The 19979-nt window shown below is 40.2% G+C and overlaps 2 protein-coding genes across 4 annotated transcripts; one reads left to right on the top strand and one right to left on the bottom strand.

Annotated features, from left to right (window-relative positions):
• Nucleotides 1-1332: 1332 nt before the first annotated feature.
• Nucleotides 1333-5752, bottom strand: PTTG1 (PTTG1 regulator of sister chromatid separation, securin). Its single transcript, XM_082291542.1, has 6 exons — nt 5569-5752; nt 4675-4777; nt 4224-4402; nt 3338-3416; nt 2433-2582; nt 1333-1487 (listed from the first exon to the last, which is right to left on the bottom strand). Exons 2-6 carry the CDS (start codon nt 4754-4756, stop codon nt 1408-1410), a joined length of 570 nt encoding a protein of 189 aa, XP_082147668.1. The 5' UTR covers nt 4757-4777; nt 5569-5752; the 3' UTR covers nt 1333-1407.
• A 47-nt stretch (nt 5753-5799) lies between these two features.
• SLU7 (SLU7 homolog, splicing factor) lies at nt 5800-16743 on the top strand. 3 transcript variants are annotated; one of them, XM_082291550.1, is made up of 16 exons: nt 5800-5853; nt 6245-6421; nt 7040-7193; nt 7452-7532; nt 8102-8266; nt 8413-8478; nt 10025-10072; nt 10571-10702; nt 10988-11085; nt 12474-12541; nt 12741-12880; nt 13658-13819; nt 14251-14355; nt 14541-14615; nt 14871-14975; nt 15894-16743. In XM_082291550.1, the coding sequence occupies exons 2-16, from the start codon at nt 6258-6260 to the stop codon at nt 16071-16073; spliced, it is 1743 nt and encodes a 580-aa protein (XP_082147676.1). In that variant the 5' UTR covers nt 5800-5853; nt 6245-6257; the 3' UTR covers nt 16074-16743. The 3 variants fall into 3 exon arrangements, with proteins under 3 accessions (XP_082147676.1, XP_082147678.1, XP_082147677.1); XM_082291551.1 differs by lacking the exon at nt 5800-5853 and adding an exon at nt 5879-6065; XM_082291552.1 differs by lacking the exon at nt 10025-10072.
• The last annotated feature ends 3236 nt before the right edge of the window (nt 16744-19979 follow it).

Here is a 19979-nt window from a genome sequence, read left to right as displayed (position 1 = left end):
TTTCCAAAGAAAAAACAGTGCCTTGTGTCTGTGATCTCTTGGGAGTCACCAAGAGTAGGAAACTCCATCCACAGATGGAGCTGTCTGGGACAGCTTTGTCCCAGAAAGTCTCAGGAGTGTGCATTTCCCTTCAACCTCAGTCAGAAGAGTTGAAAAGTAAATGAAATGTGGAAAATAAAAGCCAGCTGAAACAAGTAGAACTTTTAAATGAATGTTTACAAAATTAAGCTTTGTAAAAGCAAAAGCTTTGACCTGCATTAGCTAGAAAGCCTAATGAGAACTAAAAAGCCTGCAATGAGGTTTATTGTAGCAAACAAAAATAATTTAGTTAATCCTACCACTACCATTTTATTTTCTACACCACAGCAGCACTCATCCCCATGCAGACAGACCACCAATATTCCCAAGCTTGACTCACCCCTATCTTTCCTCACACCCATTCCACCAGCCCCACAAGTATTTGAGCTCTAAGATTAAAGTCTATCAGTATCAAGAGGCCTGTGAATCTGAAATAATCACCTTTGTAAACATGCAGATACTTGTTCAGTTTGCTGTAAAATTCTACAAGCATGTTTTAAATGTTTTAATGTGCATGTATACACACAAGTGGACAAAGCACAAAAGGCTTACTTGATTGTATGAAGAGATCTAGGTTCTTGATCACTGTGAATATTTCAAAGTAACAAAAAAGATCTATTTTCATTCTGATAAACTTCCATAACACATGTGAAATACTAGTGTCTCTCCCAGTGAGATGTCTGTTTGTACATACGAAAAGTTACTACCTAAATTTATGTTAATTTAATGTCATACCCATACTGTGTCTCATACCGCTGTTCTCTGGGGCCTCACATACCAGTGTGTTTTTACCTGTGTCTGCTTACCAAGAGGCCACGTGATGACACTGTGTAACCAGTTTCAGTGCCTTAGTTACATGCATTTTTCTGTAAAATTAAGTCTACAGCTGCATAAGAACCCAACACACACCACCTTAGATAGCCACTGTGAAGAGCAAACAAGTTCAAAGGAAAAACACCAGAAGAATACCAGCTCTAGTGCTTACTTTACACTAGACATACAAATTGGTTCAAACCCTTGCATGTTTAATGGGTCAAGCTAGGCAGCAAGGTGAGAAGGATCTCAACCTATCACAACCACACACACTCCAATCAGCAGGTACCAGGTCCTGGATATGGGTAACAACTGTATTATAGCCTTGCCTAGAAGCTTATCCAGGCTCTGCTTTACCTGCTTGTCAGATAACCTCCTTCTCAAAGCTCTATTTTACTACCTACATCTTGGGCTCACTGAAAAAGGACAAGTACAACAGTATACAGATTAAACTAGCCTTTATTGAAAGACAGAACTACATGAAATTTGAACTCAAAAGAAACTTCAGAACACACATTAAACATCATAATTTGGAGGTGGCATGTCAATGATCTCATCCAGGGTAGCAAGGAAGTCAGCAGTTGATTGTATCAAGTCTGGAAGTTAGAAAAAAACCAAATCAGTTTCTCAAACTCAGAATACACACTAACCTAAGCTAGCTAACAGTTGCCCAGCATAAACCTCTTGAATAAGCAAGGTAAATATTGCTTCATAGTATAAGCCAATGCAACTTAACTGATCAGTTTGCAAAGCACACAAAAGATTACTCAGTGTACTGCTTTTCATTGGGTAGAGTTAATTTTCTTCACAGTCACTGGTATGGGCTGTGTTCTGGATTCATGCTGGAAGCAGTGTTGATAATTCTGGGATGGTTTAGTTGTGTGAGCACTGCTCAGCAATGGTCAAGGCCTTTTCTGCTCCTCATCCCACCAGTGAGAAGGCTAGGAGTGATCAAGGATCTGGAAGGGGGCACAGCCAGAACAGCTGACCCCAAGGGGCCCAGGGGATATCCCAGACCATATGGTGCCACACTCAGCAGATAAAGCTGGGGGAAGAAGGAAGGAGGGACATTTGGAGTTATGGCACTTGTCTTCCCAAGCATGCATGCAATCGAGCCCTGCTGCTGTGCAGATGCCTGCTGATGGGAGCTGAATGAATTCTTTGTTTTGTTTTTTTTTAAATGCATGGCTTTTGCTTTAGTTATCAAAACTGCTTTTACTTCAAAGCATGAGTTCTTTGACTTTTTCTCCTCTGACTGCTTCCCCATCCCATATCTGGGGAGAAGGTAAGCAGTTGTGTGATGCTTGGTTGCAGCTAGATTAAGCCGTAAGTCAGCAACACCACTCTGAGACCACTGCCTGAACTAGCAGGGTTGGCCAGGTACACTGAGCTTGATTACACAGCAGAAGCTCTTTGATACTGGTGCACTGCTCTGGTAGTTTAGACAGCAACAGCAATTCACTGCTATAGCCAAGTGGCTTTTTGCCCAAACCACTGATGAGCACTGTATGTACTGAAAATCATGCAAAGTTTCCACTTACTGGATTCCCATGAAATCTTTTCAATCTTCACAGGTGAAGGAACCACGTTCACACATCTGCCATATGTCCTTTCAAATACCATGAGGGGAACACCACACAGGTTGATATTGCTTAGTTTGTGTTCTTCAGGAAGATCAAAACTCTCAAAGTCTGTTTGAGAAAGACTGTAAGTGTGCAGTAGCCTGGGAAGCTGCAAACTCTTCTAGACTAAATGAAATGGGAACCAATCTAAAACAACAGAACAGTCTCCTCTCATGGGGTATTTATTTGCAGTTACACCTTTTAGTTGCCCATGAAATCCCATACACCAACCCTGATGAAAACACTAGGCTGCCTAATAGAACTGATAATGTAAAGCAGTTAGTAACTTGAGCAAGCAAAGCATGTCTTTCATCAACACTGAAGTGTTTGGCACAGTAGTTTTCACACAGAAGAAGAAAGCTTTAAGGACACACTTTGAAGGACTGAGAGAATATCTACAATGGGCTGGCCTAAAAACAGCTTTGGAAGTTTAACCTTCAACTATGATATCCTACAGCAGTAGGAGTCTCTTCAGTTACAAATTATCTTGGCACACACTCTTCTAATATTCCTTTGAATACTTGTCTATTAGTCACTTTAATGAACTAAGAAGCTAACACACAGTTATTTGGAACTTGTTTCCCGTCACCACAATGAGAGACTCAGAATAACACATCTAAGCCACAGCCATTACTGTTAGAAATGCCATCTCATTCTTGTTTAAGTATTCCAGAAGCAGCAAGCACCCTTATGTTTCAGAAAGGACTCAGGAGAAATGCAATGCTGGCTTGTGTGCTACAGTAGCTCGAACAAATTCTTACAACAATGCCAACACTCACAAAAGACTTATTGTTAATTTTAATAATTACATCAATAGCGCTTACCTTGAGGATCCAAAGGAAACATATTTTCTATTTCTGGCCAATCTTCTTCAGCCACTGCATGGCAGCTTTCTAATCCACTCTTTCTTAGTCATAAAAAGAAGAAGTCACATTATTTGAGCTACTGTAGAATGTTTGTAGTGGCTTTCCTGTGCTATTCGGGTCTACAGACAAGCATACATGTCATACTTCTCAGTCAGGCCTAAATTCTAATACCTTCAACACAAATAAGATGGAGATTGGCAAATGTTTCAGCTGAGTTTATGTAGTGCAGTATTACATATGGCAGCACTAGAACAGATGACTCTTAACATATTAATAAGACATTAACCCAGACTATTTTCTCTAGAACCATCTATGTAGGTGCCCTGCTTTTAGCTATGGGAGAATTTATTTTTCCTCCTAGCAATTCTTCAGATTCATGATGAAAACAGCATTGATACACGCAGCTCTTTCAGCTACTGCCAAGCAGTGTTTATACAGTCCAGGCCTTCTCTGCCTCTCACAACCCCACCAGTGAGGAGGCTGGGGATGCACAGCTAGCACAGCTGACCCTGGCTAGCCAGAGGGATATCCCATACTGCATGACATGCTCAGCAAGGAAAACTGGTGGGAAAGCAGGGCTAACACTGCTCTGGGACTGACAAGGCATTAATCAACTGGTTGCAAGGAATTGGTTTTGTTTTTCTTTGAGATTTTTAATAATTAAATTGCCTTACTCTCAGCCTACGATTTTTCTCACATTCACCCTTCCAATTTTCTCCCCCAATCCCATCAAGGAGGGAGAGAGGGAGCAGTTGTGGGGTGCTTAATTATGTCAGAGTTAAGCCACAACAGCATGTAAATTATGGATTTCCCCTCCTCCCCAGCATAAGTGTGCTGTACTCACTTTGTTCACAGTGCAAGGCTGATTTTTCTGTTTTATCTTGTCCATCTTGCTTGTGACTCCTTCAGTTTTATTCACATTTCCAAGAGCCTTTCTGACAGAGCGAGATGTGACTGGAGAAGTACTGATCGCTTTTTTAGGAAGTGGAGTATTAACTTGTGTTCTTTCAATTAAGGCTTTTGCTAGAATGGGGCAGGGGGGAAGGAAAAAAAAGCAAACCTCAGCAACCCTAAAGCTTGCCTAAATAAAATCACTTCTTTATAACACATAAGCCCCACTTATGACAAAAGCACAGAGTTATCTTCAATTTTATACTAATTGGTGAGCTTGGAAGAATTGGTTGGGTAAGTGGTTTTATGAATAGAAATTCATTATCATTAAAAGCAGTGAATAACAAAATGTGATTTATGCCCTTCACTTGATCCCTTACTGGCTTAGGGCAGCAAATACACACAAGATCCTGAAGGAAGCTTCAGCTGACTTTTGGGAGCACCAAGTTCACCATTCTCCTGATCAACGAAGATCAGAGTTGCCATCTTCAGACTGATGAGACTACCCTGTAGAGTCCATACAGAAAAAAGGAAAAACAATTTCTGTCACTTGTCACACCACAACACACTTTTTAAGCAAGCCCCATTAAAAACAGCTATCACATAGTGGTCTCTACACAAGGGGACCAAACCCCTACTTCCCACCATTACACGGTAGTTCAGCTAAAGACCCTCAGGTTTGAAGGCACTACTAGTGCTCCTGCCTTATACTCATTGCTGCCATTACACAGGTGGGCAAGCAATTCCTCATTAAAGACGTCTACAGGAAAACTCAGAATCACAGTCAGTGAGGCTGGAAAAGATCTCTAAGTAACTGAGTCCAACCTAAACACCACCATGCCAACCACACCATGGCACTGAGTGCCATACCCAGTCTTCCCTTAAACACCTCCAGGGACAGTGACTCCACCACCTCCCTGGGCAGCCCGTTTTAGTGTCTAATCAACCCTTCTATCAGGAATTCTTCCTAATGCCCAACCTAAGTTTTCCCCGGCACAGCTTGATGCCATTTTTTCTTGTCCTGTTGGTGTTTTCTCCCAGGCAACTAGCAATCTCCACCTGGCTGCAACCTTCTTTCAGGTGGCAATAGAGAGCTATAAGGCCTCTCCTGAGCCTCCTCTTCTTCAGGCTAAACCCCCTCACCCTAGCTACTCCTCATCAGACTTGTGCTCCAAACCCTTCCCCAGGTTTCTTACCCTCCTCTAGGCGAAAATCCCTTTCTTTGTACAACCTGAAGCACAAAGCCAAAGCAAGATTTACAGTCCCAGACTAGCCCTCCCCCCGAACCCTCAGCTCACCTCAGAAAGCGACAGGAAAGGAAAGAGCAAGACCCACTGAATCCAAACCACTCTCAAACACCTCGGAACGCACCAAGTACCAACCGCTCCGGCTTTTAAACGGCCCTCGAGCCGCCCATTGGCCGCTTCGACTCACGCGCGGCAGCCGATTAGCTGACCGCGCCGCTCGCGCACCGCGGCACGCGAGCTCCGGGGCGGGGCGGGCAGGGGGAAGCGGCTCCGCCCCGGAAGTGAGCGGAGCCGCGGGGCATTGTGGAGCGGTGCTGCGGTGCTGCGGGCCGGCAGGTAAACAGGGGTGAGGGAACGGGGCAGCATTCGGGAACGGGATCGGGACCGCGACTCAGGATCCGAGAGGGCGGCTACTGCAGGCTTCAAGCAAGTGTTGGCGTCCCCCGCTCGGGCCTGGGCTTGGGCCCGAGCCTGGCGCCGCTTCCCTGCGGTCTTTCTCTTGTCTCTTCCGGGGTACGCGCAGGCCCAGGCCCTACGTTAACAGTAAGGTAATTTCGGTTTTTTCGGTAGTGGGCCTTATTTTTCAGGACAGAGGTATGTCAGGAATGCATAATACGGAGTTAACTAATTTCACTGAGTGACACAAAATCACGTTGAAGAGCTGTGATGTTAGAGGGTATTGATCTGTAAAGCTTTTTTTTTGTCTTATAATTTTTTTTCTGCTAAGGGAAAAAGCCAAAATGGCCTCAGGTGCGGTAGCGAACACCCCTCCTGCAGGAGGGGCAAATGATGTGAGCCTGGAGGAACCAAAGAAGATGACGAGGGAAGATTGGAGGAAAAAGAAAGAGTTAGAAGAACAGAGAAAACTTGGAAATGCACCTGCTGAAGTGGATGAAGAAGGAAAGTAAGTTTTACTAAAGCTGTGGTTATTCTAAAGCTGCTGAGTAAAAATGTCTTTTCCTGTTGTGGTTACAGAAAAACTGTCAGGGTAATGCACGATTTCAGTGTGAATTGCTGTAGAAGTAAGTAGTTGAACTTTGTCTTTTAACGTTCCAGTCATCAGATATTTTCTAGAAAAATGTAGGTTCAATGTTTACCTTCTGTCAACTATTGAGAGATCTGCTAAAAAGTCCAATCTGTTAAGCTAATTACAAGTGGTATTTTAGAACTGAGCAAAACATAGTATGGGGGTCTTTTACTCTCTACCTTATCTGTTGCCTCTCTCTCTTGCTTTTACAGGGCTTGTTGCTTCTGAGAAATGTTGCTATGTTTTTTGCTCAGTAACATTACACAGAAGAAGCCATTTGATTTGGAGTCAGGAGTTTAGGTGAATTAGATGGCAACAAAATCTCAAAGTCTGTGTTTATCAAATTGAGAATTTATTTTGCCGTGCATTGTACCAACTTCCTTATTTATTATCACTCATAAAGCACTTGAACTTTAATGTGAAGGTTCTTTGTTAGACTAGGTTGTTGTGTGTTTTTCCCCATGCCATGTATTCATTGCACAACATCTTTTACAGAGATATCAACCCTCATATTCCTCAGTACATTTCCTCAGTACCATGGTACATAGATCCTTCTAAAAGACCCACACTAAAGCATCAGAGACCTCAGCCAGAGAAGCAGAAACAGTATAACTCCTCTGGAGATTGGTACAAAAGAGGAGTGCAGGAGGTATGCAAAATGTTTTTCTCATGAAATAAAGATTTGGGTTGAATACGTGAGGAGATTTCTGGTTATATGGTTTTGAGGAGGGCAGGAATTTTTATTCAGCAGGCAAATCACAGTATCTGTTTATAATCAAAACACGTGTTTGGGCTTTGGGGAGGGCACACACACTTGAGTGGTGTTGAAAATATGAACTTGTTATTTGGAACACTTCTGTAAATCTGCCAAAGTGTCCCCAGTGCTGCCCATTGTGTTTCCTCTCAGCATGCTGTGGCCACGAGGTACCGCAAAGGAGCCTGTGAGAACTGTGGGGCACTGACACACAAGAAGAAAGACTGCATGGAGGTAAACTTCACTTTTGTCCGTGTCTTAATGGCTTTGAAAGGCATAGGAATTTTAATCTTACTGAAAAATAGCTGGCTATAGATGAAATACTGGGTTTGAAAAGCTGTTTTGAAAAATGTTTCAAGCAGTGAGAGATGGCCCAGAAATTTCTAAAGAAATTGTTATGTAGGAAAAATTAAGGGGAAAAGTGATACAATTCAGTGTGTCATACATAAATTATGTTTGTAATAAGATCTGAAATAATAGGTGAAAATGTTATTTTCTTGTTAATTGCATTATCTCAAGTGCTGCTGTGTCTGTGTTTCTGCTTCATCTCAGCTAGAAGCCACCACCAGAAGCTGTTTTCATTTGTTTCTTAATTGTAGAAAATACGAATAAGAATGTATGGAGTTTGGGGTCTGTTGTGCTGCACGTAAAAGTGCAGAGCTACTTGCCTTTATTTACAATCCACAGGCTTACAGTGCTGAATTTAACTTGCTTTAGAGGAGCTTGATTGATAGTATTTTTAAAGGGATATGTGAGTGAGGAATCTAATGGCCTGAGCTAACCATCTTTTTTTTTTCTTTCAGAGACCCAGGAAAGTTGGAGCAAAATACACAGGCATGAATATTGCCCCAGATGAACATGTGCAGCCTCAGCTGATGTTTGATTATGATGGGAAGCGAGACCGGTGGAATGGTTATAACCCAGAGGAGCACATGAAAATTGTTGAGGAATATTCCAAGGTTGATTTGGTACGTAGGTGCTGTGATTTACTGGGGAGAGGGTTAGTGTTTGGTGTGGCTGGGCTGGGAGGAGGGACACTTGTAATGTACTCTGTTGATATTAGACCTGGTGCTAAAAAGAAATATTTAAACGAATGCATTTTCATGCTGCACAGGCCAAACGTACACTGAAAGCCCAGAAGCTTCAGGAGGAGTTGGCATCAGGGAAACTGGAGCAAGTGGTATGTAAAGTTACTTAATCTATTTTTTATTTTTGCCTAGGCTGAATAAATATAAAACATAATTTCTGCTTTCTGACTCTTTTACTCTCTATTCAGGGTCTGCTGTTGGGTTTTATGCCCTTCAGTAATTTAAAGGTTTTCCTAGCACCAGCATGTTCTGTGTCACACTTGAAGCATCTACTGTCAAATGCGAATTGCTTTGTGTTCCACTTATGAGCAGAAATTCTGTGTCATTATTATTATTGCTAAAATTAGTGACATGGAATTTTGGGTCAGAAGAGCTTGTTTTCCGTGTAGTAATTTTTTTTCATATACTGAAATGCGTTTCTTGTATTTAAAGATTGTTACGGTCTGACTAGCGCTGAGGTCATGGCTGTGCATTGATTTAGTAATGCTTAATATAAATTAGAATAGGAAGGTGTTTTCTTTATCGTAAACCAATTTGTTCTTAAGTCACTGCTCTGACTGTTTGCAGTGTCTCTGGATATTTGAAGGCTGAGATATGAATTTCCCTTTGGTGTATATCTGCAGAGATTGCATCTTCCACTAAGTTCAGCAAGCTCCTCTTAGATTATAGATTATATTGATAATCTTTGATATGAAATTCTAGTTTTAAAAGGCATTTCTGATTATATTCTAAGTTTACAAAATGGATAAAAAATAGAGACTGCTACTGATCAGAAGGAGGGTTTTTTTAAAGCCTCCTTGCAGAGGCTGTTTTCCAGAGGCTGTACTGTCCCCTCGCAGGTTGTCACTAGATGGCACAGTGAGCTCGATCTGCCACCCAGCCCGAACTACAGTGCTTTAACCTTCCCAATAGAAGAGATTCCTCCTCTTTTCATGTCTGTTTTGTGAAGCAAACACTGTTGCCTTCTCTATACTTACTGTAGAATGGAACTGTAAGAAGAAAAGTGTGTTTGAAACTTAAGAACTGTCTCTGAGGGAGAGGACTTAGACTGATTTGCATAGTCAGTGCTGGCCAGTTGCTGGTCTGTGTTCCAGGGCTCACAGTTGTTCCCATCTTTACTGCTGCAAGTGTTTTTCAGTTAAAGACTAAGCAGGTTAAAAACATGAAATCTGGCTGTGTTTGTCGAACTTAAATTCTGCCTTCTGATTCATGCTTAGTATTCCTGTAAATCCTGACTAAATTCTTGAATATATATCTCCTTAATTCTTTTTTAAGCTTTCAGAGTTGAAACTTGGTTCTATTTGCATGATATGAAATGTTATAGTCTAAATCCTCAGTGTTCAAAGGCTTAACAAGCTCTAAATAACACCAACAGTTTTAGAATTTGCTGTTCTTGCAAAGAATTGGAAATTTAGTTAGGAATACAGTGAAAAGTTCTCCAACATGTGTCTGTCACAGAGACAGCTAAGAGCTTTTTCCTATAATGTTATGTAGCAGTGTTTCTGCCTTTGGAGCCATTGGTAAATTGTATTTTGTACCCAGCATGAAGCTCTGCTTTGATTGCCCTTTGTATCCCTGCCATCTTGCCTTTTTCCACTGTCTTGTCTTCTCTGCTGATGTGCTCTTTGTTTGCTGCAGAACTCCCCAAGACACCAGTGGGGAGAAGAGGAATCAAATTCACAGACAGTAAGATGATTACCCACTGCATCACACCATGGGCAAAGAAGGAACCTGTAGTTAGTGGAACAGCAAAACAGAGGTGGCACAGGGGTTTGAATGTTGTGTCCATGCCAGTGTCTGCCTCTTCTTTTGGGCAGGGGTTGCTGGATTTCATAAAGAGGCTTCTTGTTTTAATTCCTATGTGTTGTCAAACCTTAGAGATGCAAGCACATAACTAGATTTTAACATGTGGTATATTTTGACCAAAATAACTGTTTTCTTAGTATCATCACAGTTATGTTTTGATAACTATTTCCATAGAAGGAAGTGAAAATTCTTTAACAAGACTATTTCTGAAGTGTTGAATGTTAGATTAGCCTGAGAGCACACTTAAGCTGAGGTAAACTGTGCCACCTTATAACTACAGGGATTGCAGAATTTTAATGAAACCACTAAAATCAGATTCTTGTACATGTCTCGGAATGAAGGAACTCTTTTAGTTATAAATTTTCCATTTCTCCTCAGGAAAGAGATCATAACAGTGAAGATGAAGATGAAGACAAATACGCAGATGACATTGATATGCCTGGGCAGAACTTTGACTCTAAAAGACGCATTACAGTCCGAAATTTACGTATTCGGGAAGATATTGCAAAAGTGAGTAAGGAATTCTGTACAGATTCTATTCTTCTGTATTCTTGAGAGTTAATTTCAACAAATTATACGTTCAGTTATTAATGACTTTGTTTTATTGGTCTAGGGGTTTGGAGGTTAAGGTCTGTTCTCAGTTCTGTTCCCACCCATGTTATGACTTCATCAAGGTCATCCTTTTGCATAAATAGAACTTATTAAAACATTTAAACTGGGGGATGCAGGGGTAACCTCAGTTCTTTTAAAATCATAAATATTAAGTATCTTTTATGTTGGTTTTTTTTTCCCTAGTACTTGAGAAATCTAGATCCAAACTCTGCTTATTATGATCCCAAAACAAGAGCAATGAGGGAGAACCCTTATGCCAACACAGGCAAGAATCCAGATGAGTAAGTTAAAATGAGGTCATGCTTGTATATCCAACAAAACTCTTAAAAATGAGATTAATAGTTTTATATTTTCTTTTACCTGTATGTCCTTTAGCTAATTAATCTCTAGTGTATACACATAGTAGTAAACGTGGAAGAAAACTGTTTTATTTAGCAGCACCTATTAGTTTAGTATATAAAAGTGGTATTTTTGTGATACGGACTGACCCTTAATCTTCAGGGATGTGTGGACCATGGTTTTGTGTAATTATCTGTACAAGGGCTAGGACACTGCTGCATCTGGAGGTGATGCCTATAAATAATAAGTATATTTATGTAACGTATTTCCGTAACCAAATCTTAAACTTTATCCCGTGTTTCTTGGTTCTGGAGACTGGCATGGTGTGTTTGTGGTGTGACCTAATAAAATATTTGAATTAGGAATAAGATCTCCTTCTATATTAGTGGATTCTGCATAGAAAAAGTGTGAAAGCTTTGGCATTGTCTAGATAGCTTAATCAAAGGTGCCATAGGCTGGCTTTTGGCTGCACACTCAGCTGTCTCCCTTAAACCCCGAGTCAGACACTCGACCTGTGTTGTGCTGGGAACATACAGAGCAGACAGGCTGTGAGTAAAACATGTATTCAGACAACAGTAATTGGATTTGCTTACTGCCTAAAATAGAATGGCAGTGCCTAAATGATTGCAAATAATGCTCTTTCCACCTCTCCTTGCCCCCAGCTAGAGTAATGCCAGTCAGTTCTTTTTTTAGATGCAGATGCTTTTGCTTCTCTCTCAAGTCATAATTTGACCTATGTTGACTCTTAAGTTTCTGCCACAGCTTTACAGACTGTAAATTTTTCAGAGTGGCTTTGGGAAGATGAAAGAGTGGGTAATTGGATTGCTAGCATTATTTGATCTTCAGCGTGTGTTTCATGTACTGACTGTTCATCTCTTCAAGGGCCGTGCACAAGTATCTCAGCTTTACTGAGTGCAATAAAGCTGTCCCAGGCTTTATTTAACTTGGCCAAGTATGGTGGGTCTGGATTGAAGAGTCACAAATCCAGAAGTGAGAATCGCTGTGCTGGAATATCACAGACTGTTTATGCATATTTATTGTGTAACTAGATCCAAGTTGCAGTGCTTGGCATCTCAGACAGAACTCCAGGTCTGTGTCATGTGTCCCTGTAAACACAGAAATCATGGTTTTTGAGTGGCTGCCTAATGCTTTCATGGCTTTGCAGTGAGTGTAGGTTTTCATTTCATGTATCGAGTTGAATGCACTTTCTTCTCTTTCTGTTCTTAACTCTTAGTACACAAGAGAATTTTTACTTACCTGTTGCAATTCTATGTTTGTATTTAAGAGGAAATCACATTACAAATGCTAAGAATTGTGTTCTTCTCTGCAGAGTTGGTTATGCAGGTGACAACTTTGTTCGCTACACAGGCGATACCATCTCAATGGCACAGACTCAGTGTAAGTGGGGTTTGATTTTGGGGTTTTTTGAAGGAAATTGGCATATTAAAATATTTAACAATGCTGCTTTCTTGCAAAAGAGAAATAAACTTTTATAGATTGAGGACTTCTTTCAAATTGCTTCAGAATTAAAGAATGTAATTTGAATGTGTACGTCAGTTTTAGAATAAGTATTGAGTGAAACCTCTTGTGTACACAGTGTTTGCCTGGGAGGCTTATGACAAAGGCTCTGAAGTTCATCTTCAAGCAGACCCTACAAAATTAGAGCTCCTTTATAAATCCTTCAAAGTGAAAAAAGAAGATTTCAAGGCGCAGCAGAAAGAAAGCATCCTAGAGAAGGTAATAGGCATTTGGGTTTATTTAATAGGAATTCTGTTGAGTTTGAAGTCTGGGTCTTGGGTAACAGATAAGATTACTAATCCTATGTGAGAGGGCATCAGCTGTTCTCAGCAGCTTAGACTTAAAAATATTTTTATATTTATACACACTATCTCATCAACTGTTGAATTTTATTATTTAGTATAGGGACCTTCGAAGGTCTGCTGGTATTTCTTTATATTATTGGGAACTCCTCCCTTAATTGTCAGAATTTCTCCACTGAAGAAATCTGAATTTCCTTCTGACTCAAGTTTTGGGTGCAGTCTTCTAGATAAGTATTTATTTTATATTTTGCAATTTGTTTCTTGGACAACTGAAAAAGAACAAAGTAATCCATTTAGATCCTAACTATGTCAACATTCAAGTTTGGAGGGGGACAGGAAATACTGCTCTGGTTGTACCAGAGCTCTTTGGTTTGGTCTGAAAAGTTTTCCTGCTTTAAGTGAGAAGTATCATTGTTTTCATTTTCCAGGCATAAAACAAAACAAAAACAAACAAACAAAAACCACACCAAAAAATCACAAAAACCCCCACAAAACTAAGCACCGAAAGATACCACAGTGGCCATAGGAGATGATGTATTTCTGTCTTAACTCATCACTAAAGATTAAACTCTCTCCATCCACTTTTGTGCCTTCTTCATAAGGTACCAAAGGTGCTGTTTTTGAAATATTTGCTTAGCTACATAAAAGGTAGTTTTTTTTCAAAACTATTACATAATTTCTATTTGCATTTCAGTATGGAGGACAAGAACATTTAGATGCCCCCCCGCCTGAACTGCTGTTAGCTCAAACAGAAGATTATGTGGAGTATTCTAGGCATGGAACAGTCATCAAAGGACAGGAGAAAGCTATTGCTTGTTCTAAGTATGAAGAGGATGTGAAGATCAACAACCATACAGTAAGTCCACGGTTATGTTAAAATTTTTAAAAAATGAAATACCATCCAACTGGAGGTATATTAAGATGCAGTACAATATAATTAAAACAGAAAATATATTTCTTCTGTCTCAATGTGACACTCTCCCTTTTCTGCTAAGGAGAGACTTCAAGTTGTCATAGTTGTGATGTGAATTTGAAGAGTTGCCATGGCAATCTTAAACTAAAGGGGAAGTTACTGTATTTGCCTTCCACTTTGAATATGAGTTGACCACATCCTGTTGTGGTTCTCTTTTTTGACAGGGTACCTGTAAGGCTCCTGTAAAATAGCAAAAGTATTTCTCTTAGCTTCCTTTTGGACTTTTTGAGTAATTTACTTACCAGGATATCAGCTCAGGTGTAAATTTCAGCCTGCCCCTTACAGGAGTGACTGTGTGGTGTGTTCTCTTGCAGTGCATTTGGGGTTCGTACTGGAAAGAAGGCAAGTGGGGTTACAAGTGCTGCCACTCCTTTGTCAAATACTCCTACTGTACAGGAGAAGCTGGGAAAGAAATTGCTGTAAGTATTCTCTTGTTTATTCATGTAGAAAGAGCTAAAAGTCATTCTTATTCCTCACTTAAGGTTTAGACTTTTGCTTTTTGTGGGGGGTTGGTTTTTCAGGGATTTTTGGGATTTTTTTTTTGGTCGTCCTGCTTTCAAATGTGCTCAGTAACAGTATATCCTTGTTCTTGTCTGTTGCATAGAATACAGGAGCAAGTTTAATGGAAGAGCAGCCTGGGGAGGAAGAACACGTGACAAAACCCAAAACACTGATGGAGGTAGGCTGTTTCCCTTTCTCGGGAAGACAGATATTTCTCCTCAGCGTTTTAAGAGATTAAAAGATCTGTCTAACTACAAAATTGTGTAGAGTCAGAATAAGCCTGAAAATTATTAGACTGCATTCTTAAAGCATTAACATCTCCATTGAAAACTAAGCTCTCAAGTAGCATTAATAGAAGTTTGGATTTAGTGGTTTGGGCATTATTAATGTTGGCATGTTGAATCTTAACAGTAACTTGTTTCCGACCTTACAGATCCACCAAGAGAAACAGAAAGAGAAGAAAAAGAAGAAGCACAAGAAGAGCTCAAATTCTGACAGTGAGGGTGAAGAGAAAAAGAAGCAAGAAAAACTAAAAAAGGTGTACTAAAATCTTCAGTGGCTTTGTGGCAAAAGGAACATGACATATTTTACAGCATCAGTTCTTTATCTTGGTGATATACCATGGGACACTTTGATGCTAAATTTGAGCTAAATCAAATTTTAAATGCTGTTAGATGTTCTAAAGTCCATCCCCTACTCCTCAGGCAAAAATTCAATAAATATTTAGTTTTGGAAGACTTAATTTAGATGACTTAGAACATTTCCTATCTAGGCATCTATTACACCTGTAGGTCTATAAAAGACATTGCAAAACACAATGATTTGTGTATTGAAGAAAGATGGAGAGATCAAAGGCACTGTTAAATCTTATCACTTGGTATCCCAGGCTTGGCCCAGTCTCATGGTTGATGTAGTAAATCCATGCCCCAAGCCATCCACTGTTCAGCAGCAGCATGCTCCCCTGGGCACAGCAGCCTGCCTTGGGCTGCTCAGAGAAGAAACCCGTTCAAACCATGTTTAATTAAAGCAGGGTACAAATGCAACTTCTTTTCCAGTAGCAACAATAGTAGTTTGAGGAATGAGATAACACAAAGCATTTAAAAATTAAAACCCCAAATATATAACAAAAACTAACAAACAACTCATTCGTACTTGCTAGATCATGATTATATTTCAGGTAAATCCTATGAGTTTCTTACTTGATTTTGACATTTGGAAGGAGATTAAAGTGTCTTGTTTACTAAATAGCATTTTACCATCATTTTATGTTAAATACTAAAAAATGAGCATTAAGTGAAATGTGCTGGGGGGGGGCCAGACAGATGTGCATTACTTATCTCACCCTTGTGCTTGCTCCTTGTTCATCATACAAGCGTCTAAGACAAACCTTCATTGTAGGGGTTTTTTTGTTTAACTTTCATTGTAGAATTTTTGATTCCCTTTGCTCTCATTTCAGGCACTAAATGCAGAAGAGGCTCGACTTCTCCATGTCAAAGAAATCATGCAGCTAGATGAGAGGAAAAGACCGTACAACAGCCAGTATGAACCAAGGGAGCCAACAGAAGAGGAAATGGAGGCCTACAGAATGAAACGGCAGAGACCTGATGACCCCATGGCCTCTTTTCTTGGGCAGTAGTCACAGAGAACATCATCCTAGTACACGAGGCTTTTTTCATGCTGTTTACAACTCTCTAGAGACTTGATTCCCTTGCATGTGTCTAAAATGGCAGAAAAGGCAGAAACCTTTTTTTGCTCCAGAGAAGTTTGGAAAACTTCTTTCAGCAGACATGAGCAGTCCAGTACTTACAGGGGTTTTGTAAATGTGTGTGTATGTATACAAGTACAGGCACATAAATACACACACATGTATCTAACATATGGATAGATAAAATACATACACCTACTCTGTAAATTCTTGAAGGAGAAGACATCTGACTAAAATACTAGGTTTATTTGGCCAACTGATATATGCATGAAGTTGTGATACAATAAAACTGACTAGACAGAAGAAATGGTCAGCAGGTGTCAGTATAGAACAAAAATTGTTGACAGAAAATTGACACAACTACTAGAGCTTCTTATTTGTAAAAGCTTGTCTCATGACTTTAAAAGAATAGTTTCTTGATCACTTTGTAGTAACTTCTTTGGAAATGTAAAAATTGATTGCTCTGTACTGGTTAAAATAATATAGAGATCTTAAGTGCTGTCTAGCCTTTTAAATGAAAGGGTTAGGAGAAGCTGACTGTAGAGCTTTTAAATTCCAGTTGTTCCTTCAGATGTATTTCCATATAAATTTCAATTGCAAAGATCTGAGTTCTTTGGTTTCCTTTTGGTAACAGTATCCTGTTTGGTATGACATGAAGTGTCAGGCTCTAATCCCTTGTGAGAACATGAAGCAGCATCTGCTTTGGTTTGGCAATATTAGTCCTTAAACTGGGAGTTTTCCCAGTTTAATAGTTTTTAACTATTAAAGTTGAAGAACTGGGTAAAAAACTGTACAGCATGACTTTAGAGTTGGAAAGTTTGGGAATTACTTCTGTTGGGCTTAAACTGTCTTTCCAAGGAAAAACTGCTCTTTTCCACAAATAATTACGTATAGAAAACATACCTTTAAGTGTGTGATTTCACAGATGCTTTGAGGACTGAATGTTTTGATTGGCGCACGTAGCAAATGATGGCAATTCTGCACTGGTCTGCAATGTCGTTCTGTATTAATATTATATGTGATATTCTCACTGGTGATTAAAATTTTGAGTATTTACTGTGTGACAGATCCTCTGGCACACAGTAAAAGCAAACTGAATTAGCTGATTTGAACTGTGAGGTGCTCTTCTTAGGGCTGTAGCACCTGAGGTTGTGCCAGCATGCCTCCCACTGCAACTGCTGTTGGCTTGGTCAGTGCCAAATTTGAGGGAAGAGGAGCTGTCAGAAGGGTTCCTTGAGCTAGTTAGGTACCTTTCTCAAAGCTGCAGTTTAGTCTAAAAAAAGTTTCAGTCTGAAAGATTTAATTCTTTATAAAGGAGGTAATTCAGAAATAAATCAGGAAATAACACAAAGGAAATTTCAACGCTAACTTTGTAAACTGTGGATTGACTGCATGGAAACTTTAATACATCGAGTTTCTACTGAATTTATGCAAAGTACTTGTTCAGGGATTTAAATTCAGTCCTAAATTCAGAATACTTGGATTTCACCAATGAGTCAAACCCGAGCACCTGGGGCAATAGTTGATCCTTGCCAGGTGTTCAGTCTGAACTGTAAAGGAAAAGGGCTCCTGTTTCATAAAGGATTGACAGGTTATTATTTTTAACTGTGAGAGGACAGTGTGTTATCCTGAAACTTGTTCTCAAACAGTTGCAATGTTTATCTGATGGTTTTAAAAAATCGCATGCATACATTTTCAGCTAGAATACTCCAGTCAGATGGATAAACATTTGTCAGAAAAAATAGCAGGAAATGTGAAGCAATGCTGATACACTCAGAACGTTTCAGGAATAAACAGACATGCCTGGTTTTCATCACGAATATGAAATGACATCTCTCTTCTTTGGGTGTTTATTCTTGGTGCAGCATTCCATGTATGGAACTATGTAAGATTATTTCTTGGCTCATGAACTTTCTGCACTTGCCCCAGTTACTATACAGTTTTCTCCAAGAACAGGAAAGGAGTATGGTCAGAATTAAAAAATACCATTTTGCTCTTCACCTGCCCAGGAGTAATTATGCATATATACTCATAAAATATCAGTCCTGCTTTGAAGCAAGTATTTAATGCTAATAATTTTTATGATAATCAATATAAATCAGCAAGGGTTTTTTGTATGGAAAAATGTTACTAATATAAAATTATAAATATTTTTAGATTGTCAACAACCTTTCCATGGATTGTGAAATGAATGGTTTAGATTGTCACAAAACTCACCTCAAAAAGTATTTTACTATCTGAGAGCCTGTAAAACATAAAGGTTTGACCCCAGGGTTTGTCAGACTTCTGTGACTGATCACCATGAATCTGATTGCTGGGGTCTGCTCTCTGCCTTTGTAGTGGTCACACCAGGCTGCATATTTATTGCTATAGTTAAATTTTCTGGTATCTAAAATATCACAAGCCATTTTTACAGGCCTATTTGTAGAAGACTCAAGAATTACTTTTCACCATATGTTGCAGAAACCCAAGCATTTGCAATTTTAAGTTACTGACACTGTCAAAATTGTCCTGAGAAATGACCAGTGTCTCAGTTCTCCAACCTGCCCTGTTGAGCTCTCCAGCCCAGAATAGCTTGGCTTGTGTCAGGAGTGCTTGTTCATCCATGCTGGGCTGATCCCCACAATGGCCCATAGCCCCCATTGCTGAGGAATTTATACATTCAAGGGTCCTTCCAGCTTAAGGTCAGACACACTTCTGTCTAATCCAGGCCTAGTGTGGTTGTTCTTATGGCAGGTATACAGTTTGCTCCTGTCTCTGCCTCCCTCTTCCTGTTCCTTCACCTGTCCCTGCTGCTGGAGACCATTTGTAGATACTCCAAGACAATTTAATTGTATTATCAGAGGGGTAAGAGTTCTGTCCTCATGGTGTTTGCTGCTTTAGCTGCCTCCAGCACTGCAAGGAGGCCTTCGCGGGAGTTAACCACCTAAAAAAAGTGTCCCTCTTTCAGGAGTGTTTTGCAGCCCTTGCCAAGTTACTGGCTGTTGGTTATACTGCCACCCATGTACACAGTTTTGTCATTCTTTGATGGTTTTGAATACCTTGGGGGGAAAAAGGAGTTAATTTGGGGGGGAATTGGCACAAAACTCCTGTACTTTCAATTTTTTTGTAGATAAGCTGAAAAAGTGATTTCTGATAAGATTTGAAGCAATTCTTGCTTAACTGATTCATTTGTCAAACTGAAGATGTGTGTGATGGACATTGCCAAAAAGCAGTTCCAGGCAGATCTTGGCTGGCAAGGTTCATGTCTCTCATGCTTCTACCAGTGCAAAATTTTGAGTTTCTAGTTCCAATCACATGAGAATTCTCTACAAACCCTTGGCTGAAATAAGTTGATTAACTGGACACTCTGACTTTCTCCATAAGCAGCATCTGTTCCTCGGGAAGCTCAGCTAATGCTTCTACCATGTGATGCTTCCCAGCAAGGGCTGAACAGCCCATGGATCCGACAGATGCAGAACCAGAGCCAAGCTTTGAAGTACATGGATGTACTTCTAAGTACTCTAAGCAACTCAGATGTCTCGGTCCCTCCCTGCCTTTCCTTTGGCACCAGCTGCTCTCCTTTCCCCCACATCAGATCCCAAGCACCAGCACAGAGGAGACACCTCCATCCCATGTCCATGTTAAGCAGCATGGTCTGTGGAATTGCTTTGATGGTATTTCAGAGGTGTCTTGGGTGGGGGGGGGAGGGGGTTTGGGAAGCTCAGTAGAACCTCTTCTAACACACCAATGGAATTTGAGCTTACTCATGGTACTTTCGGGTCTCTTGGGCTTAAGAATCTGCAGCCATAACATGAAGTGACCCTGCCAATGCCCACAAAGCTTGCCTTGGGCACA

This window comes from Coloeus monedula (assembly GCF_965178545.1).
Source record: "Coloeus monedula genome assembly, chromosome: 15".
Classification (NCBI taxonomy): Eukaryota; Metazoa; Chordata; class Aves; order Passeriformes; family Corvidae; genus Coloeus; species Coloeus monedula.
Note: the sequence above shows the minus strand (reverse complement) of the source record. Positions and strands in the feature narration are given on the sequence as shown.